We start from the raw sequence: 18,637 nt of genomic DNA, 5'->3' as shown, positions 1-18,637 counted from the left end.
GTACCTTACCAGAGAGAAAGCTGGCATTTACCTCTTAACCAATTAACAAAATGTAACATCACTAAGACTAGGACAACCCACATAATGTGCTGCCTCATGTGATGGAATAAGCCAAAAGTATAATCTGAATTTATCAAGTTTCTTAGACCTAGTTGCCAGTTTACAGGAAATACAGAAGCAGAGGAACAAGATAAATGACACCATGAGAAACAAATTTAGGACATGGGATACTGTATAAGAAAACTGCAGGGGCAGGCCTGGGGGCGCAGCGGCTAAGTTTGCACGTTTGGCTTCTCTGTGGCCTGGGGTTTCCCGGTTTGGATCCTGGGTGTGGACATGGCACCGCTTGGCAAAAGCCATACTGTGGTAGGCGTCCCACATATAAAGTAGAGGAAGATGGGCATGGATGTTAGCTCAGGGCCAGTCTTCCTCAGCAACAAGAGGAAGATTGGCAGTAGTTAGCTCAGGGCTAATCTTCCTCCAAAAAAAAAAAAACTGCATTGGATTCTTCAGAAAGATAGTACAATGAGAGGCTGGCCCCGTGGCTGAGGGGTTAAGGTTGTGCACTCCGCTTTGGAAGCCCATTGTTTTGCCAGTTTGGATCCTGGGCACAGACCTAGCACTGCCCTTCAAGCAATGATGAGGTAGCGTCCCACATGCCACAACTAGAAGGACCCACAATTAAAATACACAAGTATGTACTGGGGGACTTTGGAGAGAAGAAGGAAAAATTTTTAAAAATAAAAAAGATATTACAATGAAAAAGGAGGAGGGGTGATAATTGTTGAAGCTGGATTAATATTGAGAGTCCATTGTACTGTTCTCTGCTTTGTGTATGTAAGAAATTTCCATAGGGAAAAGTATAAAGTGGATGAGGGGGCTTGTTTTTAAGAGAGATTAAAGAGGCATAAGATACTAAGACAGGAATAGACACACACAAATGCCCATTTGATTTTTTACAAAGGTGCAAAAGCAATTGAGTAGAGGAGACATAACCTTTTCAACAAATGCTGCTGGACCAATTGGATATCCATAGGGAAAAAAAATTTAGGAACTAAAACTAAGTGAACACATATCTTAGACATATCAAAAGCATTTCCATAAAAGGAAAAAAAGATAAATTAAGCTTCATCAAAATTAATTTGCTCTGCAAAAGACTCTTCTAAGAAGATGAGAAGATGTTACAGACTGGGAGGAAATATTTGCAAATGATATATCCAACACAGGATTTCTATGTAGACTATACAAAGAATTCTAAAACTCAACAGTAATGAATGGATCCAATTGGAAAATGGGCAAAAGACATGAACAGACATGTCACCGAAGTATAGATGGCAAGTAAATGAAAAGATGTTCAACATTATTAGCCATTAGGGAAAAGCAAGTTAAAAATCACTGCACACCTATCAGAATAGCTTAAAAAATGTTAACACCAGATGCTTTAAAAATGCAGAGAAACAGTCTCATATGTTGCCAGGAATCTTAAGCGGTAAGGCCACTCTGAGAAATAGTTGGATAGTTTCTTAGAAAACCAGCCATGCACTTACCATATGACCCAGTACTGGCACTCTTTAGCATTTATTCCAGAGAAATGAAAGCTTATGTTCCCACAAAAACCTGTACATGAGTGTTCACAGCAGTTTTATTTGTAATAGTCAAAATCTGTAAGTAACCCAGATATCATTCAACAGGTGGTTAAAACAAGTGTGGTATATCTACATCATGGATTTATATTACTCTGCAGTAGTACTCTGCAGTAAAATGGAATGACCAATTGATACCTGCATTGAGTCAAGTGAATTTCAAGAGAATTACGTTGAGTGAAAAAGTCCAATATCAAAAGGTCATATACTGTATGATTCCATTTATTTAATATTCTAAAATGGCAAAACTATAGAGATTGAAAAACAGATTAGCGGTTGCCTGAGGTTGGGGATGGTGGGAGGGAGCGAGGGGAAAGGGAGTGGTAGGGCTAGAGAGGTCTTTGTGATGTTGCAACAGTTGTGTATCTTGATTGTGGCGGTGGTTACACAGATCCACACGTGATGAAATGACATAGAAGTATACACACACATTGTACCAATGTCCGTTTCTTGATTTTTATATTAAACTGTAATTATGTAAGATGTACCCATTGGGGAAAAGTGAAAGGTAGCACCTTTGCAACTTCCTGTGAATCTATAAGTTCAAAATAAAAAGTAAAAAAAGAAAGCTGAAGAGCCATAACCAAATGCAGTGTGTGAAACTGATTTGGGAAAACAAAATTATGAAATGTATGTTTTAGGACAGTTGGGGAAACTTGACTATGACTAGATATTAGATTATATTAGGGAATTATTGTTAGTTTTCTGACCTGTAATCATTACAGGTCATTAGTTTGGAGAATTTTTATTATTAAAAGATGCATATTAAGGTATTTGTAATGAAGTGTTTTGATGTTCACAACTTTCAAAAACATGTTTTTCAGTATGTTTAGAGAGAGAAGGCAAACGTAGCAGTGTTAATTGTTGAATCTAGATGGAGGATACAGGTATTCATTGTACCATTCTTTCAACTTTTCTGTACCGTTTGATATTTTCAAAATAAAACGTTTGGGGCAAAATAATCAGGTCTTTCCACAGATTAATGCTTTGTAGCTTCAGGCTCCGGGGTCCGCGCCTTGTTTAACTGCCCCTGCGCAGCCTGGGGATGCCCCTCTCCCTGAGGCTCAGGGCCACAGCCCACCTGAACGCTGCTGCTCCCATCCCTGGTCCGGAGCGACATTGGACACCCATCGAGAAGAAAGCACCTCCGAGATTCCTAGAGAGGCCGGTCTGGCGACTTGGAGAGCCGGAAGCCCTGCCGAGGCACTTCCTGTCCGGTCATTGTTCTCGCGCCGGTAGGCGCGGGGAATCCGGCCTGCCGGCCTCCTGCTCTGGAGCCCGGGGTCCCCGGCCGGGCTTCTGTGCGGCGCACGGTGAGCGGGGGTGGTGGGAGTCGGCGCGAAGGTCTGGGGTGCGGGAGGGGCCGTTCCAGGGGCGGCTCGCCGTGTCCTCTTCTCGGGGACCCCAGCTCTGTGTGTCCGGGGGCGGCTCCGTGCGCACAACCTAGGAAACCCGGCTGCCGCCCACCGCAGCTTCCCTGGCCCGGGAAAGGTTGGACGCAGACCGCCCCAGGGGCCGTGCTGACCCCGGAAGCAGGGCTACGTGGGGCCGTGAGGTAGAGGAGATGAGTTGCCACATTTGGAAATAGGGAAGGGACATTGAAAGGGAAGCCCTTGGTAGGGGGACTCTGGGCTGCCTGGGGCTGGGGGCCAATTTGAGTTTGATCAGCAGTCTGATGACAGTACTCACAGTAGGCAGTCTTGCATGTACACAGGTGAAACGAGTGTTAAGGGCCCTCCCACCTGGTAAAATTAAGCTAGTCATGGAAAGAAGAATCCTCCAGAATTAAAATTTGTTGCAGGAATGAAAGTATTGCGTTACTCAAGAAATTCAGTGTGTACAATAAGTTGTCAGTAAGTTAACAAAGGAAAAAAGTACGTGATTACTTCAATGGCAAGAAAAGAGTACTTAATAAAATTTAGCCCTTTTTTCCTACTAAAACATCTAAAAGGGAATAGAAAATTTTCTCTCTCTTCATAATCAACCAAAATGGTAAAATTACTTTGCTCACAAATTTTTTAAAAAACAACAAAAGCCTGCTGGCTTGGCTATGACTAAGGGGTTCTGTTAAGTTGGTGGTGCTGTGATTTGGTGTGGTGCTTGTAGAAAGCATTTTGGCAATATGTGTCAACCGTAAAATCCTTCAACCAGTAATTCCTCTATTCTAAAGGGATAATTCAGCAGAAGAAGAAACTACTTGCACAGAAAACTTTTAACATTAATTGTTATTAAGAAAATAAGCTGGTAGGCCGGCCCCATGGCCAAGTTGTTAAGGGTTTCGCCAGTTTGGATCCTGGGCACAGACCTAGCACCGCTCAGCAGGCCATGCTGAGGCGGCGTCCCACATAGCAGAACTGAAAGGACCTACAAATAGAATATACAACTATGTGCTGGGGGGCTTTGGGGAGAAGGAAAAAAAAAAGATTGGCAACAGATGTTAGCTCAGTGCCAGTCTTTTAAAAAAAAGAAAAGAAAAGAAACTGAAAACTCCTTTTGCTAAAGCAATGGTTCACAAATAGAGGATGGTTAAGTAAATTGTAATATAGCTATAATTTAGAACATTATGCCAGAATGAGGTAGCTCTATATGTACTTATATTGAAACATAGACGATTGTGCAGTGTGGAAATTGAGTTCAAAAAACAAACCGTGCAGGTTGATGAATAATGTACTAGTGTGATCTAATGTATGTTTTTGGAAAATAAGTAGTACTTATGAAGATGTACATATGTGTATGGAAATGCAGAGAAAACGCTGATAACTGATAACTAATTACTCTGCATATGTAACTGATTACAGGTCAGTGTATAAGGGAACATATATTTAATTCTGTATATTTCTGTATTACTCTGTCCTTTTTCAATGAGAATGACAGTTAATTAGCACCATAGATTATTATGTTGCTACTAAAACTGATATGCATGAAGAATGGCAACATGGGGGCCAGCCCAGTGGCGCAGTGGTTGAGTTCTCGCATTCTACTTCAGCGGCCCAGGGGTTCTCCGGTTTGGATCCCGGGTGCGGACACGGCACTGCTTGGCAAGCCATGCTGTGGGAGGCATCCCACATAGAAAGTATAGGAAGAGGGCCAGTCTTCCTCAGCAAAAAGAAGAGGATTGGCGGCAGATGTTAGCTCAGGGCTAATATTCCTCAAAAGAAAAAAAATGGCAATATGAAAAATCTTTTTTTATCTTAAGAGTAATACTTGATCTCACAAGACATTTGGAAGAAATGGAAAATGTAAAAATCAAACAAAAAGAACCTCAAAATTGTAATTACATCACCCAGGGAAAAATTGTAATTACATCACCCAGGGATGATCACCTCTAACATGTTCGTTCTAGACTCCCAGACTTTTTCTTGAGATTCTTTCATTCAATACACAATAGTGTATCCTTGATGATAAAAAAAAAACAAAACTTTGTGTTGTAATATTCCTTCTTAAAAAAAAGTGATGATAATTGTGAGAATATGTATCTCCCTGGTTAAAAACAAAAAGTTTATTAAGTCACAATTGTCAGTGAGGTTGGAAGTTTTCCCTTAAAAGAAATATCTTAAATTCTACGGTATACAGTGGTTAATCTCTTTTTAGGTAGACCAGGGGTGATTTTTCTTTTTTTGTGTTTTAAAGATTGGCACCTGAGCTAACAGCTGTTACAAATCTTCTTTTTCTTTTTTTTTCATTCTCCCCAAAGTCCCCTGGTACATAGTTGTATATTGTAGTTGTAGGTCCTTCTGGCTCTGCTGTGTGGGATGCCGCCTCAGCATGGCTTGATGAGCGGTGCCGTGTCTGCGCCCAGGATCCGAACTGGCGAAACCCTGGGCCTCCGAAGTGGAGTGCACAAACTTAACCACTCGGCCACAGGGCTGGCCCCACGAATGGTTTTTCTTAATCATTTTTTGTAGTTTTCAAGTTATTACAGTAAAAATATATTATCTTTATAATCAGGAAAAAAAATCAATAAACGTTATATAAAGCTGTTTGTAATGTGATTACTACTGGGACAGATTGCATGTTTACAGTCCAGCCCCTTCCATCCTATTAGGGAGGAGTGGAGTAGACCTTGTGTTACTGTGGCCACTGCCCAGGCCCTGGTGAAGTTGGCTAGTGGGCTTAGTGACATGTAGGCAAACCTCTGCTTGGTGCTAACAATGTTTTCTGATTTCTCAGTAGACAATACTCATCCTAGTCCTGGGAATAAACTCAAGAAGAAGATTTTGAACCTTAAAGATTAGATGGGGCTTGACCTGTGTTGGGCAGCCCCCAGCTATAGGAGTTTCCCTGCTGGGGAGAGAAGATGACTGCAGAATTGAGAGAGGCCATGGCCCTAGCCCCTTGGGGCCTAGTGACAGTGAAAAAGGAGGAGGAAGAGGAGGAAAACTACCTAGGTCAGGCATCCAGCCAACAAGTGCACTCTGAGAACATCAAAGTCTGGGCCACTGGGGAGGGTCCTCAGACAGGCCTTGATGTATCAGAACAGGAGGGAAAGGTAAGTAGTGGTCTGAGAGGAAGGAGGGAGGGGGATCTGAAGGCCTCCGGTGGTTTCAGAGGGGACTCTGTCCCTCTGCTTCCGCACCTGGAGTCTTGTTTCCTGGCTAGGGCTCTGGCCTTTAGTCCTTCGGAATATACAGTCATGTCTTGCTTAACAACAGGAATACATTCTGAAAAGTGCTTCGTTAGGTGATTTCATCATGTGCGAACATCATAGTGTACTTACACAAACCTAGATGGTATAGCCTACTACACACTTAGCCTGTATGGTACTACCCTGATGGGACCATCATATATGCAGTGTGTTGTTGACCAGATCACTGTTATCTGGTGCATGACTGTAATAGAAGCATTCTCTTCTGATTGATGTGACATTCAGTACTTTCTATAAACCAATCGCTCTCAAACTTTGCTACAAAGAATTACCTGGTGAGCTTTTTATAAAATTGTGATGCCCATGCCATATCCATTCCAATTAAATCAGAATCTCTGTGAGTGGGACCCAGACATCTGTATTTTTTAAAAACTCTTCAGATAAACAAACACATGGACAAAGAGAACACACTAGTGGTTACCAGAGGGGAAGGGGGGTCGGTGGTGGCCATGACGGGTAAAGCGGCACATGTTTATGGTGATAGACAAATAATAATGTACAACTGAACTCGTATAAGGTTATAAACTATTATGACCTCAATAAAAAGAAAAAATTAAACAAAAAACTCTTCGAGTGATTCCAGTCAGGATTTGATAACTCTCACTTGTGCTTCTGAAACTTTCATATTCATAGGAATCACTGGGCCGTCTTATTAAAATGCAGATTCTGACTCCGGAAGTCTGGAGTGTGGTCTGAGATTCTGTGCTTCTCACAGGCTCCTCAGTGATGGTGATTCTGCTGATCTGTGGACCACACTTTGAGTAGTGAGGCTACACCCTATACTGTGGTCTTTAATGTTTTCCAACACACCCCTTACCATCAGTAGGCAGATGAGGACTGAGGTTTCCCAAAGCCTCTCTGTAATAATATGATCAGAACCTTGTTTCTTTGATCTTTAGACCTCAGAAAAGTCTACTCTGGAAAATTCCCTCATGCTCTCTTGTCGTACACCCACTAGCAAGTTAGTTTTGGATGCTGGAGTGCAGTGAGGTGAAATCAAAGTGGGAGGGAAGAAGGTGGCAGGCTTGCTTCTCTCCCTAACTCACCTTGGGGATTAGAGAAGACTCTGTCTTCCTTTTCCTTTGTCTTTTTAATGTTTGGGGTTTTAAAAAATTTGTGTGTTTTGTGGCCTCCAGGAATAGGTGCTTATGTTCCCATCCTTAAAGCTGTAGTCACACCACTTCCCACCAAGAATCCCCTCATAAGCCCACCTGTGCCTGCTTATCTCTAGGGTCAGAACATGTTCTGGGACATGGCTGTAGTCCTGAAAGCAACGCAGGAGGCACCTGCTGCTTCAACCCTTGGCAGCTACTCATCACCGGGGCCTCTGGCCAAGAGCGAGATACTGGAGACTCATGGGAGCATAACCTCTTTAGGTAAGGTTCAACCCCCTGATTAGTATCGGACCATTGGGCTTTCTCAAAATCTTTTCTGAGACTGGTGGTCTGGTCACCAGGCTTAAGCAACAGAGTGTTGAGACGTTGAAAATGTCAGGGAGAGCCGGATAGAGGAATGCTGAAAGATGCCTGTACATTTGTTACAGGAAGTGGCTTATTTTGCATATAGTCTCAAGATACCAGATGACACAGGTGAACATCAAATTCACCTTTTAATCACATTTATTGTTTAGCAAGTTTCATATCTATTCATACTGTCCTCTATGTGCTTTGTGTTTATTGTAGGTTGGTGAGCCTGCAAGGGAAGCTAGGTAAAATAGGAAGGGTCAACTTTTCTGGTAATTTTGAGGAAATACCCTGGAGATGTTCTGATTTCATAGATCTTTATGTAAATTCTGGAGGATTTTGAGCAGTTGTGTCAACCATAATGTTGTTCAAAGCTAGATCTTCATGGAGGGTACTGATGGCTGGCTTATCACCTGGTTCTCTCTGAGCTGGGCCTCAGGATATGACTGACTAGCAATGGTGAAAGCTTGCCTATGAAGGAGTGACAGGTAACTGTGGATCAAGAATGTGGTAGCCATGAGTCCTCTGTTTCACAAACGATTCCCGGATGACTGCCAAGGCCCCTCTGGCACTTACATTCTCTGCACACCTGGTGCAGGGCTGCGCCTGAATGTTTTGAACCCACCGTCCTTCCTAGCCAATTCCTCAGTCACTTGTGGACCAAGTCGCTTTCTTAAATTAGTGTGGTGGGGAAGGTTAGGATTGCCACCTTTCATTTTCTTGTCTCTTCTTTAATTATTCCCTAAACTCAGCAGCTTCTGTTCCCCGCTTTCTGCTTTCCATTCCATTCTCTCTGGTGCATTCCCCTGTCTATCACTTCTTCTCTGTTTCCTTGCTTTATCAATCATCCGTAGTCTTAACTCCAACAGCTGTATCTACCGACCAGAAGTGGCCACTGTTTTCCTTCTCTGCTGTTCCCAGCCAAGACTTACCTTTCTATTTTCTGTGCTGCCAGCTATTTCCATAGCAGCAGGTAATGGCGGGAACACTAAGCTCTAGAAATTAAGAGAGAGACCTGAGTGTAGTTGCCCTGCCTCTGATAATTCTGTGACCTTGAGCAAGTCCTTTCTCACTCTGGACCTCCCTTTCCTATTCTCTGAGCTGGGAGGCATTCATTCAATAAATAGAGGGTTTGTTGGGGGCCTGTATCCTGTGTGCTGGGCAGTGTGATAGGTGCTAGGGACACAGCACTGAATCGGACACTGCCTTGCCCTTTTTTATCTCCCCTACAAGTAAAGGAGAATAATTTCATCTTGATGGTAAAATCATATATATGAAAGTGCCTTGGGAATTTTAATGTGTTACTGGGTTGGTAAGGTCTGAGAGTTTTATCTGCAGCTTCCTATGTATTAATTAATATTAAATTTATTAAAGTTTATACGTTTAAAACCAAGTTTTTAAGCTTTTAAGTGTAACTGATTTTTGTTGCATTTATACATCTAGAAATATTTTTATAAAAATTAGAACACATACTTTTTCTTTAATTCATGTTTAGTTAAGCTTCAAGTTTTACAGATTAAATTTTTTAAACATTTTACTTACATATCGATTTCCTCATATAAAAATTTTCCTGGGTCAGCCCCATGGTGTGGTGGTGAAGTTCAGTGCCCTCCTCTTTGGCGGCCTACGTTTGGTTCCTGGGCATGGATCTACACCACTCACCAGAGCCACACTATGGCAGCAACCCACATACAAAATAGAGGAAGATTGGCACAGATGTTAGCTCAGGGCTATTCTGCTTCAGCGAAAAAAAAAATTCTTATTTTTATTTCCTTAAATAAAAATGATATTAAATTGCAAATTTAATGTATCTAATTGTTTAAAATATTTCAAACACCCAAGTAGGCACACTTACAAATCTTATAATAAAATCTTCATGAACGCACAGCTTTTCTAAATCTAATGAATTGAACTTATAAAGTTAGTAAATCAAATTACCTTTCATATCTCGGAATGCAGTCACCAGCTAAGAGGCAGACTCACACAGCATTTCAGAGCTCTTTTTTTTAAAGAATGGAAAATAGTTTTGATTCAAGACTTAATACTGCACCTTTGCTCTAGTTGAAAAACAAATGCGTTCTTGGTTTATTTCTTCATTATTTTTATATTTATTTCTGTACTTTCCTAGAGTTACAGTAATCCTACAAGATCCAAAAAGGATCTCAATACCATCTCAAACAAGCAAAGGTACAGATCCTAGGTTATTGGCCAGTTAATTGGCCAAGGAGATTTGAGCTTGAGCACACAGGATGATCCTTCATTCCCTTTTCTTAGACCCGAGGGACTTGCCAAGACCCTTGCTCTTATGTCATCCTTGTGATAAAACTGTTCTGTAACAACTGCACTAAGACCTACGCCACAGTTGTACCTGGTTCTGTAATGATTTTGACATAAGGCATTATGCAAATCCAAGGAGTTGTTTCTGTTATTGGCCCTGATTGCTTCTGTAGTTCCCACTGGTCTTCATCTTTTATGTCTTTTTAATATTCTGAAGCTCAAAGTAAGGAGACCAGGAGTGAGGTCAAGGGAGAGAGTGAAGCTATAGGCTAAAGTATTCTTGAACTTTGTTCCTGTTGGAGAGATGCTTGGTAGGGGATCAGAGGCCCCCAGTGTCTGTGATGGAGGGTTAAAGGAAAAGAGGAGGTGAAAAAAAGCACGGAAGGAGACGTTACAAGGGAGAAAAATAAGATGAGAAGTAGGTGATGAAGAATAGTAGAGGGGCCAGCCCTGTGGCCGAGTGGTTAAGTCTGCATGCGCTGCTTCGGCGGCCCAAGGATTTGCCGGTTTGGATCCTGGACGCGGACGTGGCACCACTCATCAGTCCACGCTGAGGTGGCGTCCCATGTGGCACAACTGGAAGGATCCAGAACTGAAAAAAATACATATATATACAACGATATACTGGGGGGATTTGGGGAGGAAAAATAAGCAGGAAAAAAAAAAGAATAGTAGAGAACATAGAAGAAAGTAGTGATCAAAAGAAAAGCAGAAGAGGGGCCGGCCCAGTGGTGCAGTGGTTAAGTGCACACATTCCGCTTCAGCAGCCCGGGGTTCCCCGATTTGGATCCCCGGTGCAGACATTACACCCCTTGGCAAGCCATGCTGTGGTAGGCGTCCCACATATAAAATGGAGGAAGATGGGCACGGATGTTAGCTCAGGGCCAGTCTTCCTCAGCGAAAAGAGGAGGATTGGCAGCAGATGTTAGCTCAGGGCCAATCTTCCTCAGCAAAAAGAGGAGGATTGACAGCAGTTAGCTCAGGGCTAATCTTCCTCAAAAAAAAAAAGGGAAAAGCAGAAAGACATGAAACTACACAAGGAAAAGATCAGAATATTTCACACACAAAATATTTTTTTACATAAAAACCAGGAAAGGAGAGATGAAGAGGCAGTAGGATAAAGAGGTGGAAAAGTAGGGGAAAAGTAAGATAAGAACGAAGAGAAGAAGATGTAAAGACAGTTAAAACTACAGGGAGAAGAATGGAATAGATTAAGAAAAGACATCAGAGGGGCTGGGCCCATGGCCGAGTGGTTAAGTTCGCGCGCTCCACTGCAGGCGGCCCAGTGTTTCGTTGGTTCGAATCCTGGGCGCGGACATGGCACTGCTCGTCAGACCACGCTGAGGCAGCGTCCCACATGCCACAACTAGAAGAACCCACAACGAAGAATACACAACTATGTACTGGGGGGCTTTGGGGAGAAAAAGGAAAAAATAAAAAATGCCATTTAAAAAAAAAAAAAAAAAGAAAAGACATCAGAAGAGTAGAAATAGAAATTACCAGAAAAAGAACTTCAGATTTCTTTTTGTTGTCACATTGGGGGCTCTGTTGTATCCAGCGCTCCAGCATTCCCTTTCTCCAATACTGTCTGTCTTATCTGATGCTTGTGATGCAATTTCATATTACCATCGTCCTATCCAGGCTACCAAACTGGGTTGGTTCCCTACCCTGCCGCCACAGTGCTTTGTACTATGAGACATTCCTGTCGCACCCACATCTCATTGGTGGGAGTCGCCTGTGCCAGTAGGATGTTCTAGGGGTGCTGGATTCCCTCTGTGCAGTTGCTGCAGCTCACAGCTTTACTGCTCACTTCTAAGTCGACACCACCAGTGGGAGTACCTCCCTCCTCTGCAGGCTTGCCTCCCACTTCTGCTGGCCCTCATTTCACTTGCCTCGTTATCTGAGTAGTTTTCCTGAGTTTGGTTTAATTCACAAACGCTTATTATGGGTTCACTCTAGCAACACTGGGCTGCCTGGTGCACATTCCAGCGTCAAGGGTGGTGGGGGTGGATAGGAGACACACATAAGGAACTATGATATTCCTGACTGCCTGACCCATTTTTGACACCATTAGGGTTCTGAGGCAATGTAGAGCAGCCAGAGACTAGTGAAGAGTTTTAAAACTTCAGGATGTTTTCGTGTTCTCATAATACTTTTTTGGCATTATGGAGCAGGCTGTGCCATGCCTCATGCTTAACTCAAAAAGGTCGCCTTTCCTTGACACAAGTCTAGGCTCTTTCCTCACATAAGGGGTAAGCTGTTTACTCTGTTCATGTTCTTTTCCAGTCCCTTCTAATATTGTCATCTGTCATCATATCAACTCCCATCCCCTAAGGTTCATCCTTCCTCCTGCCTCCCTTTGACCCACAGCACCCCTGGTCAGGTTAGAAGTCACAGCAGACACTCACAGAGCCACTCACTGAGCTCCATGGCTGTTCTCAATAGTTGACATAGAGTAACTCAGTAAATCTTCTTGTGGTCTTACTGTCCTATTTTAGAGATAAGGAAACTGAGGCACAGAGAAGTTAAGTTACTACCCCAAAGTTATGCACCTGGTAAGTGGCAGAGCAGGGATTTGAAACCAGGCAGTCTCGCTCCAGGGTCCCTGTTCTTAACCTCTGTGCTGCACAGCCTCTTAGTGTTTCAGATAGTTTTGGCTGCTGTAGCCCTCTTGGCATCCAGTATGACCCTTTCTGTCCATGTTTATTCCCTTCTTTGATACCCAGGATCAATATACACAAAAGCCTAAGTTGCCTAGATGTTTGTTAACAGAGAGCAGATCTCCCTGATTAACTGGAGGGTTGTAAGCAAATGCACCCTAAGTGGCTACGATAAGAAGACAAGCCTTGGGAAAGGCCATAACCGGTGTGAGAATTGTGAGATCTGTCTTACACAACCAGTAGGAGAACTGTCTGGAAACAGCTTCCCTGGCATGAGGCAGTGTGTTAAATGGCTAATGGAGGTAAGTGAAAGTGCTGGAAAGTCCATGAGTCAGTGGATTCTGCTCTAGGTTGGGGGAGGGCACAGACCTGGCCGAAGAACCTGCAGAGAAGAGGTGACACATGAGAGAATTCTTTGCTTTGTTGAAGCCATTTTGCAGATGCTGAAGTCACATACTTCCTGACCTTTCTGACTTGATGATCCTATTCTTTTTCTAGGCCAGAAATATCTGACATTTGTATTTTCTGTTTCTTGTTTCAGGTGCTGAAACCAAGAAGCCACAGTTACTGGTTCCAAAAACTGAGATATGTGATGAAGCAGAAAAACCCTTCATAATATCAGGAAGAATCCAGAAAGTCGACCTTCAAGGACCGGAGTTAGGAGAAGCCTGTGAAAGAGGGAACGTGTTAAAGAGGCAGAGAATCAAGAGGGAAAAGAAAGATTTCAAACAAGTGCCAGTGAAGGACTGTCATGTACCTGAAAGCTTCAAAGAAGAAGAAGACCAGAAATTTCAGAAATCTGGGGAAAAATACAGCCTTAGTTCTGGCCCTGGTAGAAATCAGAAAAGCCAGCCTGGGCAGAAACCTTTCACATGTAGCGTGTGTGGGAAAGGCTTTAGTCAGAGTGCGAACCTGGTAGTGCACCAGCGCATCCACACTGGGGAGAAACCCTTCGAATGTCATGAGTGTGGGAAGGCCTTCATTCAGAGTGCAAACCTTGTTGTGCATCAGCGAATCCACACTGGACAGAAACCGTATGTTTGTTCAAAGTGTGGGAAAGCCTTCACTCAGAGTTCAAATCTGACTGTACATCAAAAAATACACTCCTTAGAAAAAACCTTTAAGTGCAGTGAATGTGAGAAAGCCTTCAGTTATAGCTCACAACTTGCTCGGCACCAGAAAGTCCACATTACAGAAAAATGCTATGAATGCAACGAGTGTGGGAAAACATTTACTCGGAGCTCAAACCTCATTGTCCACCAGAGGATCCACACTGGTGAGAAGCCCTTTGCCTGTAATGATTGTGGCAAAGCCTTCACCCAGAGTGCAAATCTTATTGTGCATCAGCGAAGCCATACCGGTGAGAAGCCATATGAGTGTAAAGAGTGTGGAAAAGCATTTAGTTGTTTTTCTCACCTTATTGTGCACCAGAGAATTCACACTGCAGAGAAACCTTATGACTGCAGCGAGTGTGGAAAAGCCTTCAGTCAACTCTCTTGCCTTATTGTGCACCAGAGGATTCACAGTGGAGACCTTCCTTATGTGTGTAATGAGTGCGGGAAGGCCTTCACATGCAGCTCCTACCTGCTTATTCATCAGAGAATCCATAATGGGGAAAAACCGTACACATGCAATGAGTGTGGCAAGGCCTTCAGGCAGAGGTCGAGCCTCACCGTGCACCAGAGAACCCACACTGGGGAGAAGCCCTACGAATGTGAAAAGTGTGGTGCAGCTTTCATTTCTAACTCGCACCTCATGCGGCACCACAGAACCCATCTTGTTGAGTAACAAGGAAAGGAAGAGGAAGACCTCCAGGCATCGAGCATAACCTACTACCCCCCAAATCGGACACTCTTTGCTGTTTTCTTCCCCCTTTGTAAAAATGAGGCCCACCATGTCTTTAAAAACAAGTTTTCAGGAGTGCAGCACAAAACACCAGATAAGCTTTTCAGAGGCTAATTTAAAGAAAATGAACACTAAGTACCTAAAGGCAAGGACTTTGTTTTTAACTCTTCCCTAAGTGGTCCTGTAGTCTGAAATGGAATGTGGCTTTCTTAGAAATGGGTCATACAAAGCTAAGTGATAAAGATCCCATTTGGGGAAAGGTATTTTTGGCCTAATTTTGTTCGTTAAAACTCTGGTAATTTCTTGAGCAGCAAGCAGGTTACTGGTATAGGTCTGCCTAGTGGAATTCTGAAGCTTTGAACCTTGTAGTCTAGTATTTTGGGTTAAGCAGTGACTGGTTAAGGAAACCACTTGGAGTAGCAGTTCACCAATAACTCACCTATGAACATTTATAAGCTTTCCATTCCGTAGGTAATTTTAAAAAAATCAAAAAAACCTATTAACCGTCTACTGCTCCTAAAATGGACAGAAGTAAGAAACAACCGTTTCCCTCATTGTCTATACCTCATGAACCTTGGTATGGTAGAGCTCTGGGGACCTCTGATGAGTCTCTTCTGACTGTTCCCAGTCTGCATGGTCAAGCACTTGAGGACTGACGGAGACAACCCACTGGGGCCACAAATGCTGCTGGGCTTGATTCGTTTGCTAAGACCAACAACACTCCAAATAAGCCCTGATTTCCATTGCATTCCACTGGAGTGAGATGCCCATAACAGCCTGCTTCCCAGACAGAGGAGTCAAAGAATAAAGCTTGCCTAGAGGCATGCCCATCTTGTCTCTGCTCTCCTTCTGCTCAGGCCCAGCCAGGGGGCTCTGTTTGGGTGTCATTCTCCCTTTCTGGATGGTCTTAGAACAAATAATGGAGCCCTTCTAATTCTTAGAGGACCAAAGAGGGAAATGAAGGGAGAAGGGGGAGGCAGAGTGGGATTCCTAAGTCTTAATTTCTTTTTTTCGAGAAGGTCAAAGATATTGGAATATGAAAACTTTTAGAGGGATGAAGAAACTGGCTACGGTAAGATACCTTTGTTACCATTGAGCCTTTACTCCTGGAAAAAATGATTTATAAAACTATGCAATAGGTAGAGTTATGTGATAATATTGCCTTGTATTTATATAGAACTGTATTCTTTCTTTGTGTACCTTCGTGTATAGAATCATGATACCCAGCACTTATCTCATGCTTTCACATAGATTGTTACCTTGATCCTTAGAACAGAAGCAGTGTTTGCCCCATTTACCTGAGAGTGGTCAGTTAACACCAGGCCAAGTAACAAGTGACAGCTTATATTCAAATTTAGGACCTAAATCCAGGTTCTCTTTGTTCCACCATGTTGTTTGTCGAACCACCTGTAACCCCACGCAAATCTGTGGAGAGCCTGAGAAAGGGGCACGTAGTCTCCTTTTCTGGTGAGGAAGCTATGATGACAGATTTGGGGGTGTGCCTTAGTCAGTGTGACTAGCAAGCAGCAAATCTCAGACTGGAATTTGAGTCTCCTGATTTCTGGATCTCTCTCTCCACCCATCTCTCAGCCTGCAGGAGCATTTATTGTAAATGCCACACCTGGTGATAAATAGTCTGGTGCAGCTCTTGTGCAGAAGTCCCATGCATTTATTGCCTCATTTCTACAAGACTGTTAATCAACATTGTGTTTGTAGTTTACAGAGCACTGTCACATAGGGAAGGCAGACAGGAAAGCTTAATTTCCTCTTAACCTTTTTTCCCCTTCAACTACAGTTTTTCCTCAAAGCACGTGCAACTTTTTTTACCCAGTTTCCCTCTAAATCATACAGACACAAGTACAAGAAATCAGTGGGATTCAAAAGTAAGAATCAAAAATGGTCATGCCCTCACTGACCCTGACAGTGACTGTTCCTCTCCCCCGTCTGAGATTGGAGAGACCTGAAGATAACAACATGTATCTCTGCTGAGACTGGGAACAAGTGAAGTTTTTCTTCCTGCATGATCAGGAAGCTCATAAGAGAGGGAGAGCAGATCTGAAAATTTGGGATAAACTAGTGACCTTGACCCACCAAGAGGCTAGAAGTATGCTGTGCTGAAAGATATTAGCTAGGATTTATGACCATTAAGGCAGTTAAGCTATTTTAGCTTCATGTATATTCATCCCCATAATTGAATTCTCAGTCAAGGATGATTGTGATTTCCTGGATAAAGATTTCCATTCATATGTGGTTCAGAAAAGCTACCCAGGTAATTATGATATAAAGCTAGGTTTGGGAATCGCTGACCCAACCTTGCAGTAAAGCAGTGGTTTTCAACCTTGGCTGCATGTTAGAATCACCTAGGGCACTTTAAAGTTTTTCTCTTCCCAGCCCTCAGTATTTTTTATTACTCCGGAAGGGAATCTAATATGCAGCCAAGGTAGTGAGCCGCTGCAGTCAAGTAAAGCCTGTAGACCAGGAATATGTGCCATCAGAGGTGGAGAGGGGAGCTCCAGTATAAGGATCTGGATGGGGAATGTGTTCTGTGTGGTTTCAGTAGAACAGGACACTAACCACATTGGCTGCACTGGGGGTCCTTCTGTGCCTCTGCCAACCCTTGGCTGTTAGGATTCTGTGACCTAACTTATTTTATCTGTATTTTAAGTGAATATACCAAACATTTTATATAAGCAAACTAAATTTTACATAATGTGCTTTTATGTTCCTCATTCAACAAAATGGCTTTTTACATTTCTGCTTGTATTTCATCTCCAGGTCTGGGTTTCCACAAACCTGCACCCAGGTTCAGGACCCCCAGTCCTGCACAAATCGTGTGAGCCTGGTGGATTACTAGATGGATGAGATCCTTCCCCAGCTAATAACAACTCTTCCTCCCAGTCCAATTCCAGCCCTCAAAATAAATTACAAGCCTTCTTTTTCTTCATGGTTTCGGATAGGGGAAGAGTGACTACCCCTTGTTGTCAGAGTTGGCCTTGGTTTTCCTTTTCCTTTGGGTCATCTCCCTCCTGCCTTGGCTGGGCTTGCTAGAAATGGACGGGAACTTTGAAACCCCGTTTTTGTAAGTTGCCAAGAACTATCAGAGTTTTGGCTGTCAAAGAGCCAGGGCTAACAGTGGGCATTAAGGGTAGAGTCAAGAAGTCTGTCCTTACTCTCAAATGAGACCAACAGATGTGTGTTAAGTGGAGCACAGGGATGCAAAAGTAATAATGAAATCGTGTATGTGCATTGGGAGTATGGGGGAGAGATTTCATCAACACACACACACAGAACACAGAGAAGAGATTCTTCACGAACACACACCCTCTCAATGGGCGTGAATTCCTCCAGGCTCAGGAAGAGGTGTCTTTGGGCAAAGCTCATCCTTTCTCTGTGTTCTGGGTCCCTTCCCTCCCTTGCTGAGGCAGTTGTCCTCCCACATCCATTGTTTTCTCCACTTGCTCCTCCATCCAGTGTGCCTAAGCTTTCTAGAGTTACAGCCCCTTTGGGAATCTGATAAAGGTTGTGGCTCCTCTCCTGGAGAAATACAGATTGTACATTCAGTTTTGTGCTCGTTTGTGGGGGCATATAGGCTCCCCAGAGCCAATCCAAGGATCTTCTAGGGCCTAAATTCTCACCTGGGGATGCACCACATAATCGCCAGTGACTTTTTTTTTCCCCCGGTGAGGAAGATTGGCCCTGAGCTTAACATCTATTGCCAATCCTGCTCTTTTTGCTTAAGGAAGATAGTCGCTGAGCTAACATCTGTGCCCATTCCTCTATTTTATATGTGGCACACTACCACAGCATGGCTTGATGAGCGGTGTACAGGTCCGCACTCGGGATCTGAACCCGCAAACCCCAGGCCACTGAAGCAGAGTGTGTGAACTTAACCACTGTGCCACCGCCCCAGCCCAACCAGTGACATTTTTAAAAAATGAGATCAGAGTACAGTCTCTGTAAGGATGTTGCCTAGACACGCATCCTTTTAAATCTTGCATTTCATGGGTTCCCTCCCTCAGCAAATGGCATTATTCCCACCACTTGGGGCACCCAGACTGGAAACACAGCAGACATTTCTGGCTTTCTATATATGATTTGTTCATT

General features: G+C 43.2%; 1 protein-coding gene across 3 annotated transcripts; it reads left to right on the top strand.

Moving 5' to 3' along the window:
* The first annotated feature begins 738 nt into the window (after nucleotides 1-738).
* Nucleotides 739-18,300, top strand: ZNF35 (zinc finger protein 35). 3 transcript variants are annotated; one of them, XR_006885231.1, is made up of 5 exons: nucleotides 739-2,956; nucleotides 5,814-6,132; nucleotides 7,520-7,664; nucleotides 13,230-15,605; nucleotides 17,309-18,300. XR_006885231.1 is itself a non-coding variant. In XM_046639106.1 (4 exons), the coding sequence occupies exons 2-4, from the start codon at nucleotides 5,941-5,943 to the stop codon at nucleotides 14,474-14,476; spliced, it is 1,584 nt and encodes a 527-aa protein (XP_046495062.1). In that variant the 5' UTR covers nucleotides 739-2,956; nucleotides 5,817-5,940; the 3' UTR covers nucleotides 14,477-18,300. The 3 variants fall into 3 exon arrangements, 2 of the variants coding, with proteins under 2 accessions (XP_046495062.1, XP_046495052.1); XM_046639106.1 differs by having other exon boundaries at nucleotides 5,817-6,132; nucleotides 13,230-18,300; XM_046639096.1 differs by having other exon boundaries at nucleotides 13,230-18,300.
* Nucleotides 18,301-18,637: the final 337 nt, after the last annotated feature.

This window comes from Equus quagga, chromosome 1 (assembly GCF_021613505.1).
Source record: "Equus quagga isolate Etosha38 chromosome 1, UCLA_HA_Equagga_1.0, whole genome shotgun sequence".
In the NCBI taxonomy this organism is placed as follows: domain Eukaryota; kingdom Metazoa; phylum Chordata; class Mammalia; order Perissodactyla; family Equidae; genus Equus; species Equus quagga.
The sequence above is the reverse complement of the archived record's forward strand: the minus strand, read 5'-3'. Positions and strand labels throughout refer to the sequence as shown.